The 18392-nt window shown below is 38.4% G+C and overlaps 2 protein-coding genes across 3 annotated transcripts in view; both read left to right on the top strand.

Moving 5' to 3' along the window:
- The window catches only part of LOC148718519 (uncharacterized), a 677830-nt gene that overhangs the window by 200683 nt on the left and 458755 nt on the right, over positions 1-18392 (top strand). The window lies entirely within an intron of this gene.
- On the top strand, positions 1671-5182 carry LOC148718535 (uncharacterized). Its single transcript, XM_088739921.1, has 2 exons — positions 1671-1939; positions 2509-5182. Exon 2 carries the CDS (start codon positions 3332-3334, stop codon positions 4682-4684), a length of 1353 nt encoding a protein of 450 aa, XP_088596047.1. The 5' UTR covers positions 1671-1939; positions 2509-3331; the 3' UTR covers positions 4685-5182.

Genomic DNA, 18392 nt, shown 5'->3' with positions numbered 1-18392 from the left:
ATATGGTCGGTTAACTTTTATTCCCGTAAATAAAACAAACTTGGAGTTCGGAGATATTTTTTCAGCTAAGTTAGTGTTTCATTATAACAACACTTCGCGGGAGCTAATGCTTAGAAAGAATGATACACTATACAGCTAGTCAGCTTATCAGTAAGGGACTGAGATGATTTTGCAAACCTTATCCTTTTTTTCCATTTTGTTTTTATTTCGTACTTGATAGTAATTCCTCTCTTTGTTTTCTTTTCAGAGTTCGAGAGGTGGCTAGCAGGTAACTATCTGCAGTAATAGATTATGGTCATCATAGAAATGTTTATTAACAGACAATCTTAACATGCTACTGAAACGACTTCACAGAGTTACTTTGTATGTTTGAATGATTAAAGTAAATGCACTCAGCGATACTGATTCAGGTTCATGTTTTTTCCTTTTATTTTTATTGCACATTCTACTACATTAACTAATGAAACCATCTTTCTATACATGATCAACAACATCAACAATAGTAACACGGTCAAATTAAAAGGGTCTCAATGGGAGGCGGGTTCACGTTGACGGTTTACAGTTAAAAATAAGCCCTTTGGACGGTTGACTGTTAAAGTTTGGGTTATTTGATGGTTGTCGGTTAATGTTTGGGAATTTCGTTTATAAAACGAGCTTAACACACAAAATTTGGCTATAATTTTTCATAATGACGCGTTTGTAAAGAACTGTTAAATTATATCACCTTTTATTGATCAATGGCCAACTTTTTACTATAAGGAAGTGTTTCCACACCTGAAGTCAGTTCTGTCGTTAACCAATATTACTCGCGACTAAAAGTTAAAGAACTTACATGAACATGTTTTTTGTAATATATCGAAATTTTTATTTATGAGCAACAGAACTTGACCCCTATTAAAGCAATCGTTTAGTTCTTAGGATATCATAGGCGTTTGACGGTTAAAATTGGCTTGCTTATTTGACGGTTGACCTTAAAAATATTGCATTTTTCACGGTTGAAGGTCAATACTTTGGGCATTTGATGGTTGACGGCTAACTGAGAAACAGAACTTGGCCCTTATTTAGGCAATCGTTCAGGTCTTAGTTAGGATGTCTGAGACATTTGACGGCTAAAATTTGCTTGCTTATTTGACAGTTGACAGTAAAAATATTGCGTTTTTGACGGTTGAAGGTTGATATTTTGGCCATTTGATGGATGACGGCTAACTCCACTGAGATCCTCAATTAAGGTCTGCAAATGCATACCAAAGTTACTGTTTCATTGTATGTTATATGAATTTTTTCCTCGGATCTCCCTTTATCGTAAAATGTATTTGTAGTTATTCATAATGGACATTACTGTCAACTTTTATTCGCGTAAATAATACGCACTTGGACGGGAAGGATATACTTAACGTTTTTTTATAACAACACCTAGTGGAGGCTTATGGTCAGAAAAAAATATGCATTCTTCTGATTTAATAAATTGACGTTAAAGGGAAAGTACGATCTAGAAAAAGTTTACTTATAGCAAAAGTTCCTTGCTTGCATTGTCCTAACTGGCTATTCATTTGAGCTAAAAGCATTTTAGTGCGAAAAAGTACGTTCCAAAAATCGGCCTTTTCAAATTGAAATCGTTTTTTTTCTTTTGAAATGAACAATGATATCCCTACGTGGCAGCAAATAGGATTAAAAGCCATAGAGTTGAAAGCCTATACCTGCATCCGAATTTGACTACCTTTAATCGATTTTTTTTTTTTTATGGAACGGTACCTAGTAAAAATGAAGAATGGTACCTGACGACCAAAGCACAATCTCTAGCTCTTACACAGCAGTTTGCGGCGATACTTAACTGTGAAGAAATACGCGCTCTGGATGTTCACAGACAATGAGTATGAAAAATTAAGAGTGGTACAGCTAGGAAACGCGAGTCACCTGTTCACGTGTACGTGCTCATAAGGTATCAATTCCAGTTTTTTTCGCACTCATCTCGCTAAAGCTACTTGACTTATATTACGGTTCCTGTTTGGGAATAAATCCGTCCTTAATTCCATGTAAAAATGCACTAATTTTTATTAAATGCCGCACGTGACTTAACGGTGTCGTAATAACTAAGGGATCCATCAAAGACCTGATCTCATAAGACTGTTGCAAATAATTTCGGAGTCTTGGCCCTCTATTTTCACATCGTTTCTGCAAATAGAAAAGGCGGAGGTTCAATTCAAAACGGAAGGAAACTCATGGGCCCTATTACGAAGCATGTGCACCCTTCTCTCTTCTCTTGCGTCAAATTCTTTAAGCAAAATGTTTACAATAGAACAATAAATGCTGATGGTGTGGGGTCCTCATATGGGCAGACTGGTCCATCCAAGATGTTTCTGATAGTGTCAGACTTTCTTCTTTGAGATAATATTCTTTAATGTGCCTTTCAGCGTAGCTAATGGCATGGTGTTTATCTAAAAGTGCAATTCATTCATTATTGGTAAATCTTTAGTTCAAATAATCACGAATCACCCATTGAATCTAAAGGTCCTTAAAAGAACTGTACCGCACCTTGGTATACTGAGTTGTAATCGCAGTGGGAATGAAGTCTCGTCGCACCACACATGCCAGAATGGAGGAGTGTAAACTGACTTATGCAAACGACTGAACTATTCCATTTTGACCGATCCGTTATAAGCGTTACCTTTTCGGACAGTGACTCGCGCTAGGTATTTGGACGCGTTAGTGCTTTATTTTCACGTTGAGTTTATTAGTTTTTGCCACGGAAAATAAATTACTCCCTCCAGAGGTAAATGGATCGTTTGATGGACATATAAGATCTAGAAACCTTACATCGAATCGTGTATTAGTTTTGATTAATTTATAGCAACTTCTCCTTACTTGAGCCTTTACCTGGCCGAAGCGAAATTGACGCAATTAAAGAGAGAGAAAGTTGAAACAGCAGCTGTTACTGTTAGAAAATGAAATAGCTGACGCCGAGGACGAAGCCGATTTAGCTCGGATGAGGACACGTTTTTATGAACATTTGGATTCAGATAAGGGAAGCGAAGGGTCTAAAGGAGTGCTCATCATCGATGAAGCATCTACTAAGCCGGTTACGTTGGAGGAGGTAGTACAGTACTCTGATCCGGGAGTGATGGAGAAGCTTGAACCATTTATTCCTGAGTCCTGCCCGAAAGAGGCTTAGCCGCGTACCATCGTTCCAGCTCCGAGAATTCTTGAGGAAGTCCCAAGATCAACGTTGAATCCAAGGGCTCCTCCTTTCCCTCAGCCAAACAGTGAATGTGGAGCTACATCCAAGCTTATCAAAACTGACAGTGCTAGTGTTCTCGAGAGAGCTGTCGCTAACATGAATCTGATTGTTACGGGCGTGGGCCTGCCTCCCCTGGAGGTGATGAAGTTTTCCGGAGATCCATGTGAGTTCTTCAAATTTACAACACGTTTCCATCTGATAGTGGAGTCTCGGAATCTGTCTGATGAACAAAAGATGACCCGTTTGTTGCAGTTTCTCGAGGGAAAGGCAAAAAGGACGGTGGCAGGTTTCGAGGGCACGCCTGGTGGATTCAAGAAAGCTATGCGATTACTGGAGCCAGGATTTGGCCAGCCTCACATGATAGCCAAAGCATGTGTTGACGCTTTAATTGAAGGACCAAACATTTCAAACTGTGACAGAGAAGGCCTGAGAGAGTTTGCAGATTGTAGCAGGACCTTGTACGAGACCCTAAAAGAAATGAACGCCCTGTCAGAAATGAAACTCTCTAACCTGGGGAAAATGTGCAGCAAACTGCCTACTGTCCAGCAGGCTAGATGGAGAGATGAAGTGCAACGGATCCGCGAGCGAGGGATGTTGCCAAGCTTTAAAGACCTGGTGGAGTTCATAGAGAAACGCGCAGATCCTGTAAATGATCCAATCTTCGGACGAATTGGCGAAACGAGCAGAGCCGCTAATGTATCTGCCAAGAGAAATTCGAGAGTGCCCCCTCCCAGCAGAACTGACGGTAGAGTGACTACGCTAGCAACGCAGCTTTCTCTGCCTGGCCGGAATGGTCCACGAGGTACAGGCCATCCAGTTAAATTTATAAACTGTGGGGCATCCCACAAGTTGGCCGAATGCGATCAATTTAAGAACATGACTGTAAGACAGCGACGAATCTTTGTTCGAGGTAGAGGTCTTTGTTTTAACTGCCTGAGGAAGGGACATTTCCTCTCCCAATGCTTTGCTAAATCGAAGTGCAACCTATGCCCACAGAAACATCACTTCCTCTTGCACAACGCTGCGTTGGACTCTGTTGAAACCCCCCGCCAAAGCCTAGACCAAGACGAAGTAACTGCTAACACGATGATAGGCGATGGTAGGCCATCCTCTTCTGGTCAAAACCCGGACCAGGTTAGAGTATCTGCGAACGTAATTACGGCAAATGGTTGTAATAGTGAAACCCCGACAAGTAGTACGGTACATTTTGCCAAGTTCGACTCCTACAAGACGTGCAGTCCGACAGCATTCACCTCGCAGAAGATTGCTCTGCAAGTGGTCCCTGTAAGAGTGGAAGGAGAGAATGGGAACTTAGTGAGCACGTGGGCATTGCTTGACAGGGGAAGCGAGGAGTCGTTTATCGCTAAATCTACCGCCGACAAGCTGAGGTTAAGGGTGAAGAATTTCGAGTATGTGAAATATTTTAGCTTTTGCACTCTTAGGATTTAATATGTCATGCAAATTTCATGCATGTGCTCAAGCCTTTGTTCTGTTGAGCTGCTTGGCTTGTAATAATGTCTGGTGGGAGAGAAATCTCAACTGAATGCATGCTCCACCTACAATATTAATACACTGATTTCGACCTAGTGCCGCAAACTACTAAACTGTTCCATTTTAACTGATGTTTTGAAAGCCTTATCTTATCTAACGCTTGGAAAATATCTGGAACGTCTTGGCGATTTATTTCCCCAATGGCAAAAATGTTAAAGTTGCGCAGCAGAACTATTATATACTAAAACCTTGTACCCCAAGGGTGGGTCAACCTCCCATGTGCACTTAAAGTTAGCTACGCTTATTTGAATGCACTGGTATTTTTAATCAGAGATTCTAAATACTCGAAAACAATGAAAGCGCTGGTTTCACTTTCCCCAATCTCTCATTTCTCTGACGGCTGATCGTGTTTAAAAAGACTTTGAAAACCATGCAAGGCTTTTACCCAGTAGAGTATAAACCTGCTGTAAAACATTTTTATTTAACGTTCCGTAGTGAAATAGCTATTGACTCCCAAGATATCTGTTTGATTACCATGAAAAAGCGTTATAAATATTCACTTGTTCACTCGCGCGGCAACAAAGTCAAACAAAGTCCGTTGACCGATGGAGGGCCGATCGTAAAACCTTTTAAAAGTCGTTGATCGGTCGACGGCCGATCGTGTTTGAAAAAAAAAAACTCGAAATCAATCCATGGCCTACACCCAGAAGACGAGTTCAACAAGTGAATAATAAAAAACGCTTCTTCAGGCTTAATCAAGAAAATATATTGGGAGTCAAGGCTATTTAACAACGCAAATGTTAAAATAAAAACATAGGGCTTCTTTGAAATGTTCAGCGATAATCCACTTCAAGAGATGTCATGATTAATTTATGGCAAACCTTCATTTCTTTAAGAGATACAACAAAAGGGAAAACTGAGCTATTTCCATAATCCTTCTTTGCAAACATAAGCAATCATTCAGGTTTTATCATGCAAGAGTATATTCTCAGCAAAATCAGTAGGGGACTAAGATGATTTATATCTTACTTACAGTTTTCTCCAAACTTCCTTGAAATTTGTTATCTTTTACGCAGTCCTCTCTCTTGGTATAGCTTTCCAAACAGTCGGTCATCACTCCCGACAACAGCAACTACTCCAACTACGCGACCAGTTTCTTATATTTATTTACAAAGCTTTTCCAGAACATACTAGAAGCTTACAACATAACTATTTTAGTTTGATCCTATTACATCATAGAGTACTGTACAAAAGTAATGCAAAGAATAAGTTACAACTATTAAGTTAGAACTATTATTCTCCGCAATTTCATTGTTGTTCTTGACCGAAACTTAACCCTTGTGTCAATGCATGTTTGGGGCTTGCGTTGTTGATAACCGCACCTTAACTGATATGATGTCAAGATGCAGCCCATTGTGAAAGGGATTCCAAGGAAATTTCCTTCTTTTCTTGCTTGCAAATAGAGTACTCCTCTATCACCTGCAGGGTATGTTGCGCGACAGCATCAGAAATATTAATTAATACAACTCCTAACAAAACGGTTATTTACGGGTCTAGATCGATCTGTATGAAAAAAAAAATGTGTCCCTTGTCACGAGAATGGCATGAGGCTTAGCTGAATGAAGTAAGATAAAACTCGAATTCAGCTGAAATACAGGTGGAGCGTATATTTACGGCTTACTTACTAATCATTTTAGTTACTTCTAACAACTATTCCGTCTGTAACTCTATTATTATAGACTATTCAAAATTTCATGCGCTTAGTGACTTATGATAATGGAAGATATGATATGGGATAAGTGACTCAACCCAGAAACCGCTCCCTTACTATACATTTTTCATCCGTGAATTAAAGCTTGACCAATCTCCGATTACACTTTTGTCTCCTGCAGCATATATTTCATTTATGGCGTCAGTGCTTCTATTTCTGAGTGTATATCTGTAGGAAAATGATTATTGTTTCCGAAAAAGAAAAAACCAAGACAAAGAAAGAAGGTAAAGCGATACGCAGTGCGTATTTGTGCAAATATGCACGCGGCTCATATTTCAAAAGGACTAAAAAAATTTGTCCCGAGCGAAGAGATCTCATGTTTTACGGAATCTGTCAGAAGTAAGCAAGACGAAAATGACTAAGAAATATTTCGAGACGACAGTTTTATTCATTTATTTTATTCTTGATTTGCTGTTATAAGCGAAAAACGTACGAATTTCTTACGTGTACAAAGCCTGCGCGGTAAAATTCATCATGCTTAGGTTGTTGTTCACTTGACTTCGTGGCCAGAAAAATGCGTAGCGTTATGTTGAAAATTCTGAAAAACTGCGAAGATCTTCTATCAAACTATACTTTTTGAACACATTGTTACTCGAACATAATATTCGCCGGGCCCTGGAATCGTAAAATTGTCGCTAGGCCCTACTTGAAGTCCGAAAGTTCGGTTTCCAACTTACGTCCACAATTCGCATGGCTTAAGAGAGAATCGTACTGTCGCTGACTCGAGTGCTTATTCTGTCACATTTAAGACCTTGATATCCATTATTTTCCATGGAGAGTGTTCTGTAGCATTGCTACTTTATAATCTGAGTTCAACAAGGTCTAACTCGATCGCAAAGGAACGAAAAATCTGAGTGGAAAATTTTGAAGGTCGGCCGCGCGACGCCATATTTTCAAATTTGATCAATTAGTATGAGCGCACAGAATGATGCCCCTCTAGTACCCCTTAAAGCCATCAAAATATATGTGCAAACGACCGATTCTGATTGGTTTATTGATTTCCAAACTATAGAGGAACTTTGAGGAGAAAATTCTGCTTAGTAGGGGAGGTAGGGGGAAAAGCGTTCTCGCGCGAGCCAATCGCGCGGTTCGGGCGGTTACGACGGGTGGTTAGGCAAAACGAAAAATTTACTTTCGCGTTGAAGATTTGATCCAACCACTCCTTCGTAACAGGGAAAGTTACTATGATTGTGGCAGTCACAAGGCCATCTACAGCGTGACTCACTAGACAGTATAGGCGTAAAAAGAACGCAACCTTTTGATAATCTTATGCAGATATGCTTAACCTTATGTCCGAGTGTCCCATCAGCGCATATTAACTTTTATATGCTTATCCCTATGCCTATATCGCAAGTAAATGCCTAGCTGAACATTGCAACAATAGTTTTTCGATAAAAAAAAACGGCACTCTTTTAAACTTTCTTTCCACAATCCTTTACGGTGAAATCTTGGAACAGTGATTACCTTACACTAACTCCTACTCAGACCATATTTTCTGTCTGAGGCCTAATTTAATTTCACATTAGACTCCTCAAAACGCTCATTTACCCGAGTCCAACACTTTTTAGAACGATTCATACCTTAGCGGTATGGAAATGAAACATTAATTTCTATTCACGACACGTAAATTACATTGGCTTATCCAATTCACGAGTTGGCTCACAGAGCCTTTGATTCATACTCGATCGTAATTCTTCATTTTCTGTTTTTGTTTTCAGTGATGAAGAGAAGAGACGAAGGTAACTATTTGTGGTAATAAATCATAGAAATCTTCATTTAACATAACGTTACAAGTAACACAATTAAGGCTCTACTTAGTTTTTATGGGTGTTTTTTTCAATTGAATGAACTTGATTATCACACCAACAACACACACGCGCACACCCACGAACAAATAAAACCAACCAAAACAACAGAAAAACAAACAAACAGGAGGAAGGTAACTATTTGTGTAAATGAATAGTGGAAGTTTTCATTACCACAATATTTAAAGAGTTAAACACTAAACCCTTTAAATGACTATCAATTCCTTCCCCTTTAAACGTGGTATACATCCGTTAAATGAGCTTACACGCGACAATTCAGCTCTCTTGTTATCATATCTGATGGTTAACTATCAGATATTGAATGAACTTGATTAACATACCAACAACACACATACACACCCACAAACAAACAAACTGTAATATTCCTAGAAGCCATTAACGTCAATAACTCGAACAACACACCGTCACCCTTCAAACTCTCGCTCTTTTTCACATACACGCACACTCTCTCGGTCACCTGACCACTGTGTATGGTGCTGGATGTCCACAGGACACCACACAAACAATTGCCGTTGCTGAAATACTCAGGTTATCACTATAGATGTAAAGATTATTTAGGAGCGTTCGATTCCTTAAATTACGTACATATACATATTGAATGCATATCCTCTATCACTACGTACGTGGAGTTAATTTTTGTGATAGGCGCTAAGGAAATATAAAATCGACGAGGTGACTCTGTTGACTATGTACGCTAGAAACTCGCTGATTGTTAGTTATTTTATTTTCGGACCAGTCAAACTTTAGTTTCAAAGTCCAGCTTACGTGAATTTACTACCGATCAGTCAGTCTCACATTCAAATTATACTTAAAATACACTGAGTCGCTGAGTGACTTAAGTGCCTTAAGCATTTTGAAGAGGGAGAGGTGAAGTGGTCGAAGTGACTCACCCAGACCCCTCTGTCGTTGTGTGCATAGCTTCCTTGAGGTTCATAGATGCTCACTGAGCCAAAATGGACAACTTTGCTCCACAGACTTGGCTGATTATTAATTCCTTTCCTTTACACCTGGCCAGTCTGCATCCTTTCGATGAGTTTATAAGCGATAAAGTAAATTTCAAAGTGAGTGCACGAATTTGAAGAAGCAAGTAACATTGCGTGGCAATTAAGACAGGTCCAATATATCCTTTGATCAAGAGGAATTTTTCCTGTAAGAAATGGTCACTGAAACTAGGTTCATCTTTAACGTACGCGTTGCCTTCTTGTTAATGTTTCCAGGTATTTCGAGCATGCGAGCACTATATATATATTTTCAAGCTGTAGTCTTAACTTTGTGCCACAGATTTTTTTGTGTCTTCCTTCAGAAGTAATTTGACCTTTTGATGGCCATATAAAGTCTCTCAACCTTATATCGAATCGTGCTTTCGATATGGTTAGTTTATAGCAACTCCTCGTTATTTAAGAGAGAGAATAAGAGGAAAATCTTTTACCTTCCCGAGATGGAATGAACACAAAGATAATAGGCTGTGACAGGAGCCATTATTTGGAGCGTTCGACTCCCATGGTGAGCCTTTTTTTTAAGGCATTTTCACTGAACGCTTTTTAGACTATCTTTTCGCGGGAAATAGGCTACTCCAGCTCACATAGTCACGAGTCAAGTTATGAATTAACTACGCGCTAATCGTGATTGGTCGAAGGGCTTCTGTGGGGAACCCATTTCGCACTCTTAGGATTTCATTCATCACACGAATTTCATTTGCTCGAGCCTTTATCGTGTTGCAGCTCAAGGAAAAGCATGGTGTTGCTTCCTGGTTTTACTGTACTTTGTACCTTTTGTGAACGGCAAAGATTAATTAGAGTGGGTTTCAAGTGACCCACGTCTACCCCTCCCCCCCCCCCCCCGCCCTCTTTTATGCGCAGGTTTCTTACGTGTGATGTGTGTTCAGGAATTTGAAATACGTGAAGCGACTATGTTGAGTCGATCTTTAATACATGCCTTTATATGCATGTTCGGAATGTTGCCCATGATGTTTTGGTGATAGAAATTTAGCCAGGTTTTTTTTTTTTTTTTTCTCTTGTACACGAGAGGTTTCTGTAAAATCAGTAGATAAGTGAGATGATTGATCAATATTTAACCTCGCTATCAAATGTTATATTTGAAGTTTTGTTTTTCGAAAGAATGTGGATGAAAGCTATCGGCTATTATATCAATCCATTTTTATGCGTTAAATCAAGCTGTTCTTACACAATACCTTTGGCATCGATGTCGTTAGCTTAGTCCCTCCAAAAATGTGACCAAAATTGAACTAAACTTTTTATCGTTTAGTCCACAATCAATTATTATCGGTACGGTACCTCAAAAGGTAAACGGTCGTTTCGCCAACGTGTCAGTTCGTCAACGTCAGTTTGCCAACATATGAGGTCGATTAGCCAACGTCTAATGTCAGTTCGCCAACGTCCAAAATAATTATAATTACAAATGACCATGAGATTAAAATTTTAATTTTTATCTGTTCACGAGTGTTCGTAGGTTAATATCGTTTGAAATTGTTCGTTTCACTCTCCCCAATCTCTCATTTCCTCGACGGCTGGTCGTGTTTAAAAAAAAAATCTTTGAAAACCATGTAAGGCTTTTACCTAGTAGAGTCAGTATAAACCTACTGTAAAACATTCTTATTTAACGTTCAGTAGTTAATAAATAGCGACTGGCTCCCAAGATATCTGTTTGATTACCCGTGGAAAAGCGTTATCATTATTCACTCGTCCACACGCATGGCAACAAGTCAAACAAAGTCCGTTGACCGATCGACGGCCGATCGTAAACCCTTTTAAAACTCAGTGATCGATCGACGGCCGATCATGTTTGAAAAGAACTCGAAAACTATCCATGGCTTATACCCAGAAGACGAGTGCAACAAGTGAATAATACACAATGCTTCTTCATGCGTGATCAAACAAATATGTTGGGAGTCAATGGCTATTTAACAACGCAAATATTAAATAAAAATAGAGGGCTTCTTTGAAATGTTCAGCAATACTCGGCAATATCAGTAGGGGATTGAGATGATTGATATCTTAGTTAGAGTTTTCTCCAAACTTCCTTGAAATTTATGATCTTCCACGCAGGGGCAGAAAATGTACACGAATCGACACGGTGTTTGGTCATTTTACCAATATATAGCGAAGGCCTGATAGATATAACAAGATCGCGGATTATGATTCTTTTTTTGTCAATGAGCGCTATGAATTTTGTCCTCGGATCTCCCTTTATCGTAAAATGTATTAGTCATTATTCATAATTGACGTTGCTGTCAGCTTTTATTCGGATAAATAATACACACTTGGACGGGGAGGATATACTTTTTTGGGGTAATTTAGCGTTTTTTTTATTAAAAACACCTGGTGAAGTCTTATGCTTAGAAAATATCATGCATTCTTCTGATATGATACAATGACGTTAAAGGGAAAGTACGATCTAGAAAAAGTTTACTTATATGGACAGTTCCTTGCTTGCATTGTCCTAACTGGCTATTTATTTGAGCTGAAAGCATTTTAGTGCGAATAATTACGTTCCAAAAATCGGTATTTTCAAATAGAAATCATTTTTCTTTGAAATGAACACTGACATCCTTAAGTGGCAGCAAGTACGTTTAAAAGCCATAGAATTGAAAGGCTATACCTGCATCCGAACTTGACCACCTTCTGTCAATTTCTTTTTTTACGGAACGATACCCAGAAAAAAATTACGAGTAGAACGACCAAAAAACATTCTTCAGCTCTTACACAACAGTTTTTGGCGATACTTAACCGAGGAGAAATTCGCACTAAAGATGTTCAAAGACAAAAGTATGAAAAATCAAGAAGGGTACAGCTGCTATTTGTGAGTCGCCTGTTCACGTGCACGTGCTTATAGGAATTAATTCCATTTCTTTTTTTTTTTTTTTTTGCACTCATCTGGCTAAAGCTGCTTGACTTACATGACGGTTCCTGTTTGGGAATGAATACGTCCTTAATGACATATAAAAATGCACTGATTTTTATTAAATGCCGCTCGTGACTTAACGCTTTCGTAATAACTAATTAAGTGATCCATCAAAGGCCTGATCTCATAAGACTGTTGCAAATCGTTTCGGAGTCTTGGCCTCCCATGGGCAGACTGGTCCATCCAAGAGGTTTCTGATAGTGTCTCAGACTTTCTTCTTTGAGGAAGTATTCTTTGTGCCTTTCAGGGTAGCTAATGGCTTGGTATTTATCTAAGAGTGAAATTCACTCATTATTAGGAAATTTTAAGTTCAAATAATCACGAATTACCCATCGAATCTGAAGGTTCTTATGAGAACTGCACCGCAGCTTGGTATGCTGAGTTGTAATCTCAGTGGGATAGAAGTCTCGTCACACCACACATGCCAGAATGGCGGAGTGTAAACTGACTTCTGCAAACGACTGAACTATTCCATTTTAACAGATCCGTTTTAAGCGTTACCTTTTCGGACAGTTACTCGCGCTAGGTATTTGGGCACGTTGGTACTTTATTTTCACATTGAATTCATTAGTTTTTGCAAAGGAAGTTTAATTTCTCCCTCCAGAGGTAAATGGATCGTTAGATGGACATGTAAGATCTAGAAACCTTACATCGAGTCGTGTAGGAATTATGATTAATTCATAGCAAATGCTCCTTACTAAAGAGAGACAACAAGAGCTTACCCCTTTTTCATATATACATAAATTGATTATTAAATAAATACGGGAACTGGCTATTGACTTCTCAGAGATGGAAAAGAGAAAGAACAGAGGCGGCGATTATTGATCATTTTTTCTTTAATAATTTAAAATTTTTTTGGCTGCAGACTCTGAAAAAATACATATGGTCCGTCTTTGCCGGAAGGGGTTAAATATCAGTGAATTTTTTTGTATTTCAGAAAGAAAAACTTTTTCATTTGACAGAAATTTTTGTTACTTGAGCCTACCTTCACAGTATCTAGCGGCTCAAGGAACAATATGATGCTGCTCCCAGGCCTCCTTTTGTACCTTTTGTACACGGCAAATATATAATAGGTAAAGTGAATTTTAAGTTAACTTTTAAAAGAAGTTGCGCCCGATACACTCTATATAATCGCTAGGGAAGTTTTTCTTAAACTTAAAAGTATTTATTTACGAAAAGATTTTACGCGAGTAATGCTTTGTTGTTATTTGTTTTTGCAATTAAAGTACTAATCGTGCACTTAGTGGGAAAGGAATAACTCGTGATTTAGCTGCAAGGAAGACAACTATTTTTTTCCAAGTATTCAGACCTCGAAGGGATTAGAAAACCAAACGTGGACGCGATAAGTAATAAGCTGAGTGCACAAATCCCAGTGCAGTCAAAATCCCGGAAGTGCGTTTATATTTTGCTGACTGAAAGCGCATCCTAGAAGACACTTATTTCGATTAAATGCTGCAAACAATTGAGCTGTTCCTTTTAACTGATCTATGAAAACTCTGACCTTAAACCTACAGTTGCAAATCTCTCGACCGCTTTGGCGCTGAATTTTTTCATTGTGAAATATTACAGTAAAAAGTTTATTTTCGCCATTGCTAATGCTTCTGCCACTATGGCATACATACATATGTACATACATATACTATAATTTGACTCGAATTTCCAGAGTAGCTCTGTTGAGCTAAAATCTTCGAGAAAGAAAAATACACAAGTCTGTCAAATTATCATGGAACCACTACCAAAACAATAATTAAAAAAATTATTACTAAAAGTTCATTTTCCTTGTGGCTATCTTAAAATCTTTAGATAATGTAATTGTTCTCATGCTGTGCGGAGGCGAATCCCAAGTTTTTGCTGCTTGATATCGGATGCACTCAAGACCATATTTTGTTGTTTTTGGTATAGGTAGAGTCAGAATATTCTTTCCTCTCAGCGAATAACTGGAATTACGAAGAACAAAAAGCTCTTTTAGATATCCAGGATACATAGAAACAAATAAGCTCTTGAAAACTACCATTAGAGTTTTGTAAAGTCGGCTTCCAGTATATAAGGATGCTATCTTTGCTTTCTTTAACATATCATACTAACTAGACACTGGATCATTAAAAATAAATCGTAAAATACGTTTGTTCAAAGACTCTAGTTTATCACAATTTCTATTGCCAGAAAAATGCCAAATAAGAGAGCAATATTGAAAGTGTGGTAGAATAAAAGCTTTCTATAAACGCAGCATTACATTACTGGTAATAATGTTTTTTAAATCTCGTAAGAACAGCAAGTTGCTAATTAACATTATCAAATCCTTGTAGATAGTTACGCCCAATAATTCAATTGAATTCTTGACAGGAAAAGAAAATTCATATTCACTATTCACACCAATCACCACTGCCTGATGTGTAATCATGCCATTTCACTCTTGCCGACTGTTAGCAATTCCAAGTTCGGAAGAGGTTTCACAGCTCTAATCTGGTCTATATGCGGAGATGAAATCTGATAATATATCTTGATAAAAGGCTCAAGTTGTTTTGCTAGGTTTCGTTCAAAAATATGTTATTGAGGGCCGGAAGAACAGATACGGGTCTGTAGTTCTTTTTACAAAATTCATTGTCCTTCTTAAATAAAGGGGTCACTTGCCCCATTTTCCAGCGTGAAGGATAGTAACCTAGATTGATTGAACAGTTAATTAGTTTTACAAGAGGCTCAGATATCACAGATGCAGAGTCCTTCAGAGGCATAGGGTCATGGCCGCAGGATTTACGCGTATTCATTTCTAACAAAAACTTCTCCACTTGCTGTAGCTTTCCAAACAATCGGTCACTCCCGACAACAGCAACTACTCCAGCTACACGACCTAGTTCTCATATATGTCTACAAAGTTTTTGCGGAACATACCAGAAACTTTCAACATAAATATTTTAATTTGATCCTATTGCATCATACAATACCGTGCAAAAGTAATGCAAAGGATGATCGCGGTTATCGTGATATATCGGCGATATTTGAGCGATATTTTATTATGGGGAGAGTGTAAGGTAATGAACCGTAGTAGACATGATTATAGTTTTCTCTTGTTATTTTTATTTTTTATCTTTTTTATTTCCGGAAGCAGAGAGATATTTTTTTTACATGTTACACTACTTATCAGAAATTCAGATTCTTGTCAAAATACAGATAATATTTATCCAGTAAGGCTTATTCGATAAACAAACAGCATTTTTTTTATGTTTGGTATTTGTTTTTTCTTTGTTTGTTTTGGTGTTTTAGCGTTTGAGGCTCTGAACAAGCTATCTAGAAAAGAAAGCAACAATGACCACAGCGCTTTTTTCGTTGTTGCTTTTGTTAGTAACAGCAACATTAAACAACATCAAAGTCAGTTTAAATATAAGGTCTCAGTCCGTCATTTGCTTTTGTAGATTTGGTTGGATTTGATTTGATCTGATTGGTTCTAAGTTGGTCAGCCTTTTGGATTCTGCACTATTTCCACGTTTGTTCTCGGAAACCTAAAAAATACTGACTCAGTTGAAGTCCAAAATCTGAGTACTTTATTTACCCATGTGGGTTTTCAAGGTTTATAGATTCATACATTATACAAATTATCGAAAGAATATTATTCATTCCACCTTTTGCAGTTATTTCTCCGACAAAAAAAAAAAAGAAGAAAAACGAATGCCATCAGTGCCTGTCTTTTTATGAAAAGTCGGTATTACTTTCCTCTGAACAACTTAACTTAGAAGTGAAATAATTTTGCTAACCTATCCTAATTCAATCTTTCCTATTTTCATAATTATTATCATTTAGTGATTTTTATGTCATGGTGTTTAAATATTCACCGTACACGATTCGAAATAAGAAATGACCTGCTTACCAAACTGACTGAACAACCAGTGGGAATCAATGAAAGGCTTATGACCTTAAGAATTGGCTTGGAAAAAAATCAGAATGCAACAGTAATAAGTGCTTATGCGCCAACTCTTGATGCTGAAGAGGAAGTTAAAGAGGCCTTTTATGCTGACTTGGATGAGCTCATTTCTGCCACACCAGCCCAAGACAAACTCATCATACTAGGGGATTTTAATGCCAGAGTAGGAAGAGATCACAACATCTGGGAAGGTGTAATTGGAAAAAATGGAGTAGGGAAGGCTAATTCCAGTGGTAACATGCTACTAGCAAAATGTGCAGAGCATAACCTCCTGATTACCAAAACTGTCTTCAGGTAAAGAGATTCAGTCAAAGTGTCATGGCAGCACCCAAGGTCAAAGCACTGGCACCTAATTGACTATGTGATAGTGAGAAAGAGTGACCAGCAAGATGTGCTTAGTACGAAGGCTGTCACTGCAGCGGATGAGCGTTGGACCGACCATCGGCTCATTTCATCTGTAATGCGACTCAAGCTCAAGGCTCGGAGCAAATGCCATAACAAGCTACAGAACAGAAAATACAATGTAACTGGCCTGTAAGATGAGGAATGTATACAGATATTAGTAAAGAAGCTGAAAGAGTATGCGCCAGAAGAACTCCCTACAGATGTCACAGAACACTGGGAACAATTAAAGTCTGTCATCGAAAAAACATGCGATGAGGTGCTTGGCTACCAAAAGAGGAAACATAACGACTGGTTTGATGAAAACAACTTGAAACTGCAACAGCTGATAGACAAAAAGAGAAATGCTTTTCTACAACTGAAACAAGACCCGAACTCTACTGTCAAGAAGACCAGATATATGGAAATTAAAGGTACTCTGCAAAGAAAAGTGAGAGAAATAAAAAATCAGTGAAGGGAGAAGGCTGAAGAAATACAAAGCTTAGCAGATCGAAATAATTCCAGAGCTTTCTTCAAGGCTACTAAAGAGATATATGGGCCTTGTATGCAAGGCCAAGTTCCACTAAAAAGTGAAGATGGTACAACTGTTCTGAAAACCAACAAAGAAGTTAATGCCCGATGGAGAGAACATTTTGAAGGCCTATTTAATCAAGAGACCACATACAATGCAAATGTGATCAACCTTATAACACAGCAGCCTATCAAACAGTCTCTATGTGACACACCAACTCTAGATGAAGTAAAGAAGGCTATATTAATAATGAAAAGCAATAAAGCTGCCGGCCCAGATAGTATACCAGCTGATATATATAAATATGGTGGTGAAAAGTTACAAGAACAACTTCATCAGCTTATTATCAAAATCTGGGCAGAAGAAAAAATACCACCTGAACTGAAAAATGCTAATATAGTTAAAATTTACAAGCGAAAGGGTGATCAGTCAGAATGTTGTAACTACAGAGGAATATCTCTCTTAAGCACTGCCGGTAAAGTCCTATCAAGCGTACTTAATATGAAACTCCAGGGTATCGCAGAGAAAATCCTTCCAGAAAGTCAATCAGGTCTCAGACCAAATAGGGGAGCAATTGACATGATCTTCTCTGTGAGACAACTTCAAGAAAAATGCATGGAACAGAACAAACTACTATATTTGGCATTCATCGACCTTACAAAGGCATTTGATATTGATGCTAGAGAGCTGCTTTGGGATGTGCTGGCAAGATCTGGATGTCCTCGGAAATTTATTAATATGATTAAAGAATGCATGATCAGATGACAGCAACTGTGCTTGTAAAAGATGGTGCTTCCACACCGTTTGAAGTGAAGACAGTAGTGAAACAAGGTTGTCTAAAGGCGCCAACACTGTTTTCCATCTTTATATCAGTCGTGCTTCTCATTGCATACCCAAGACTACCAGTACAGTTGATTGAAATTGCATTTCGCTTTGAGGGAAAACTCGTCAACCTGCGAAGATTACGTGCAAAAAGTAAGATCTCTAAATCTGCAAAATTTGAATTCCAGTATGCAGATGACAATGCCATAGCAGCACATACTGAGGAAGATCTACAAACTATACTGGATGCTTTTAACTATGCATGTACACAACTCGGCTTAAAGATAAATGCCAAGAAAACTCAAGTTCTCTTCCGACCCTCTCCAAAGGACACAGTTAAAACTCCACCATCTATAAAAACTGGAGAAACAGTCCTGGAGAACGTGAGTAACTTTACGTATCTCGGCAGCACTTTTTCTTCTCATGCAAATGTGGACGCAGGAGTCAATCATCGAATACAGCAAGCCGCTGCAGCTTTTGGGAAACTCCAGTCTAGA

The sequence above is a fragment of the Stylophora pistillata genome, chromosome 12 (genome assembly GCF_964205215.1).
Source record: "Stylophora pistillata chromosome 12, jaStyPist1.2, whole genome shotgun sequence".
NCBI classification, from domain to species: Eukaryota; Metazoa; Cnidaria; class Anthozoa; order Scleractinia; family Pocilloporidae; genus Stylophora; species Stylophora pistillata.
Note: the sequence above shows the minus strand (reverse complement) of the source record. Positions and strands in the feature narration are given on the sequence as shown.

What these genes read in the sequence shown, in the direction of transcription:
- LOC148718535 (XM_088739921.1), top strand. Translation starts at nt 3,332, where the DNA reads ATGAATCTGATTGTTACGGGCGTGGGCCTGCCTCCCCTGGAGGTGATG.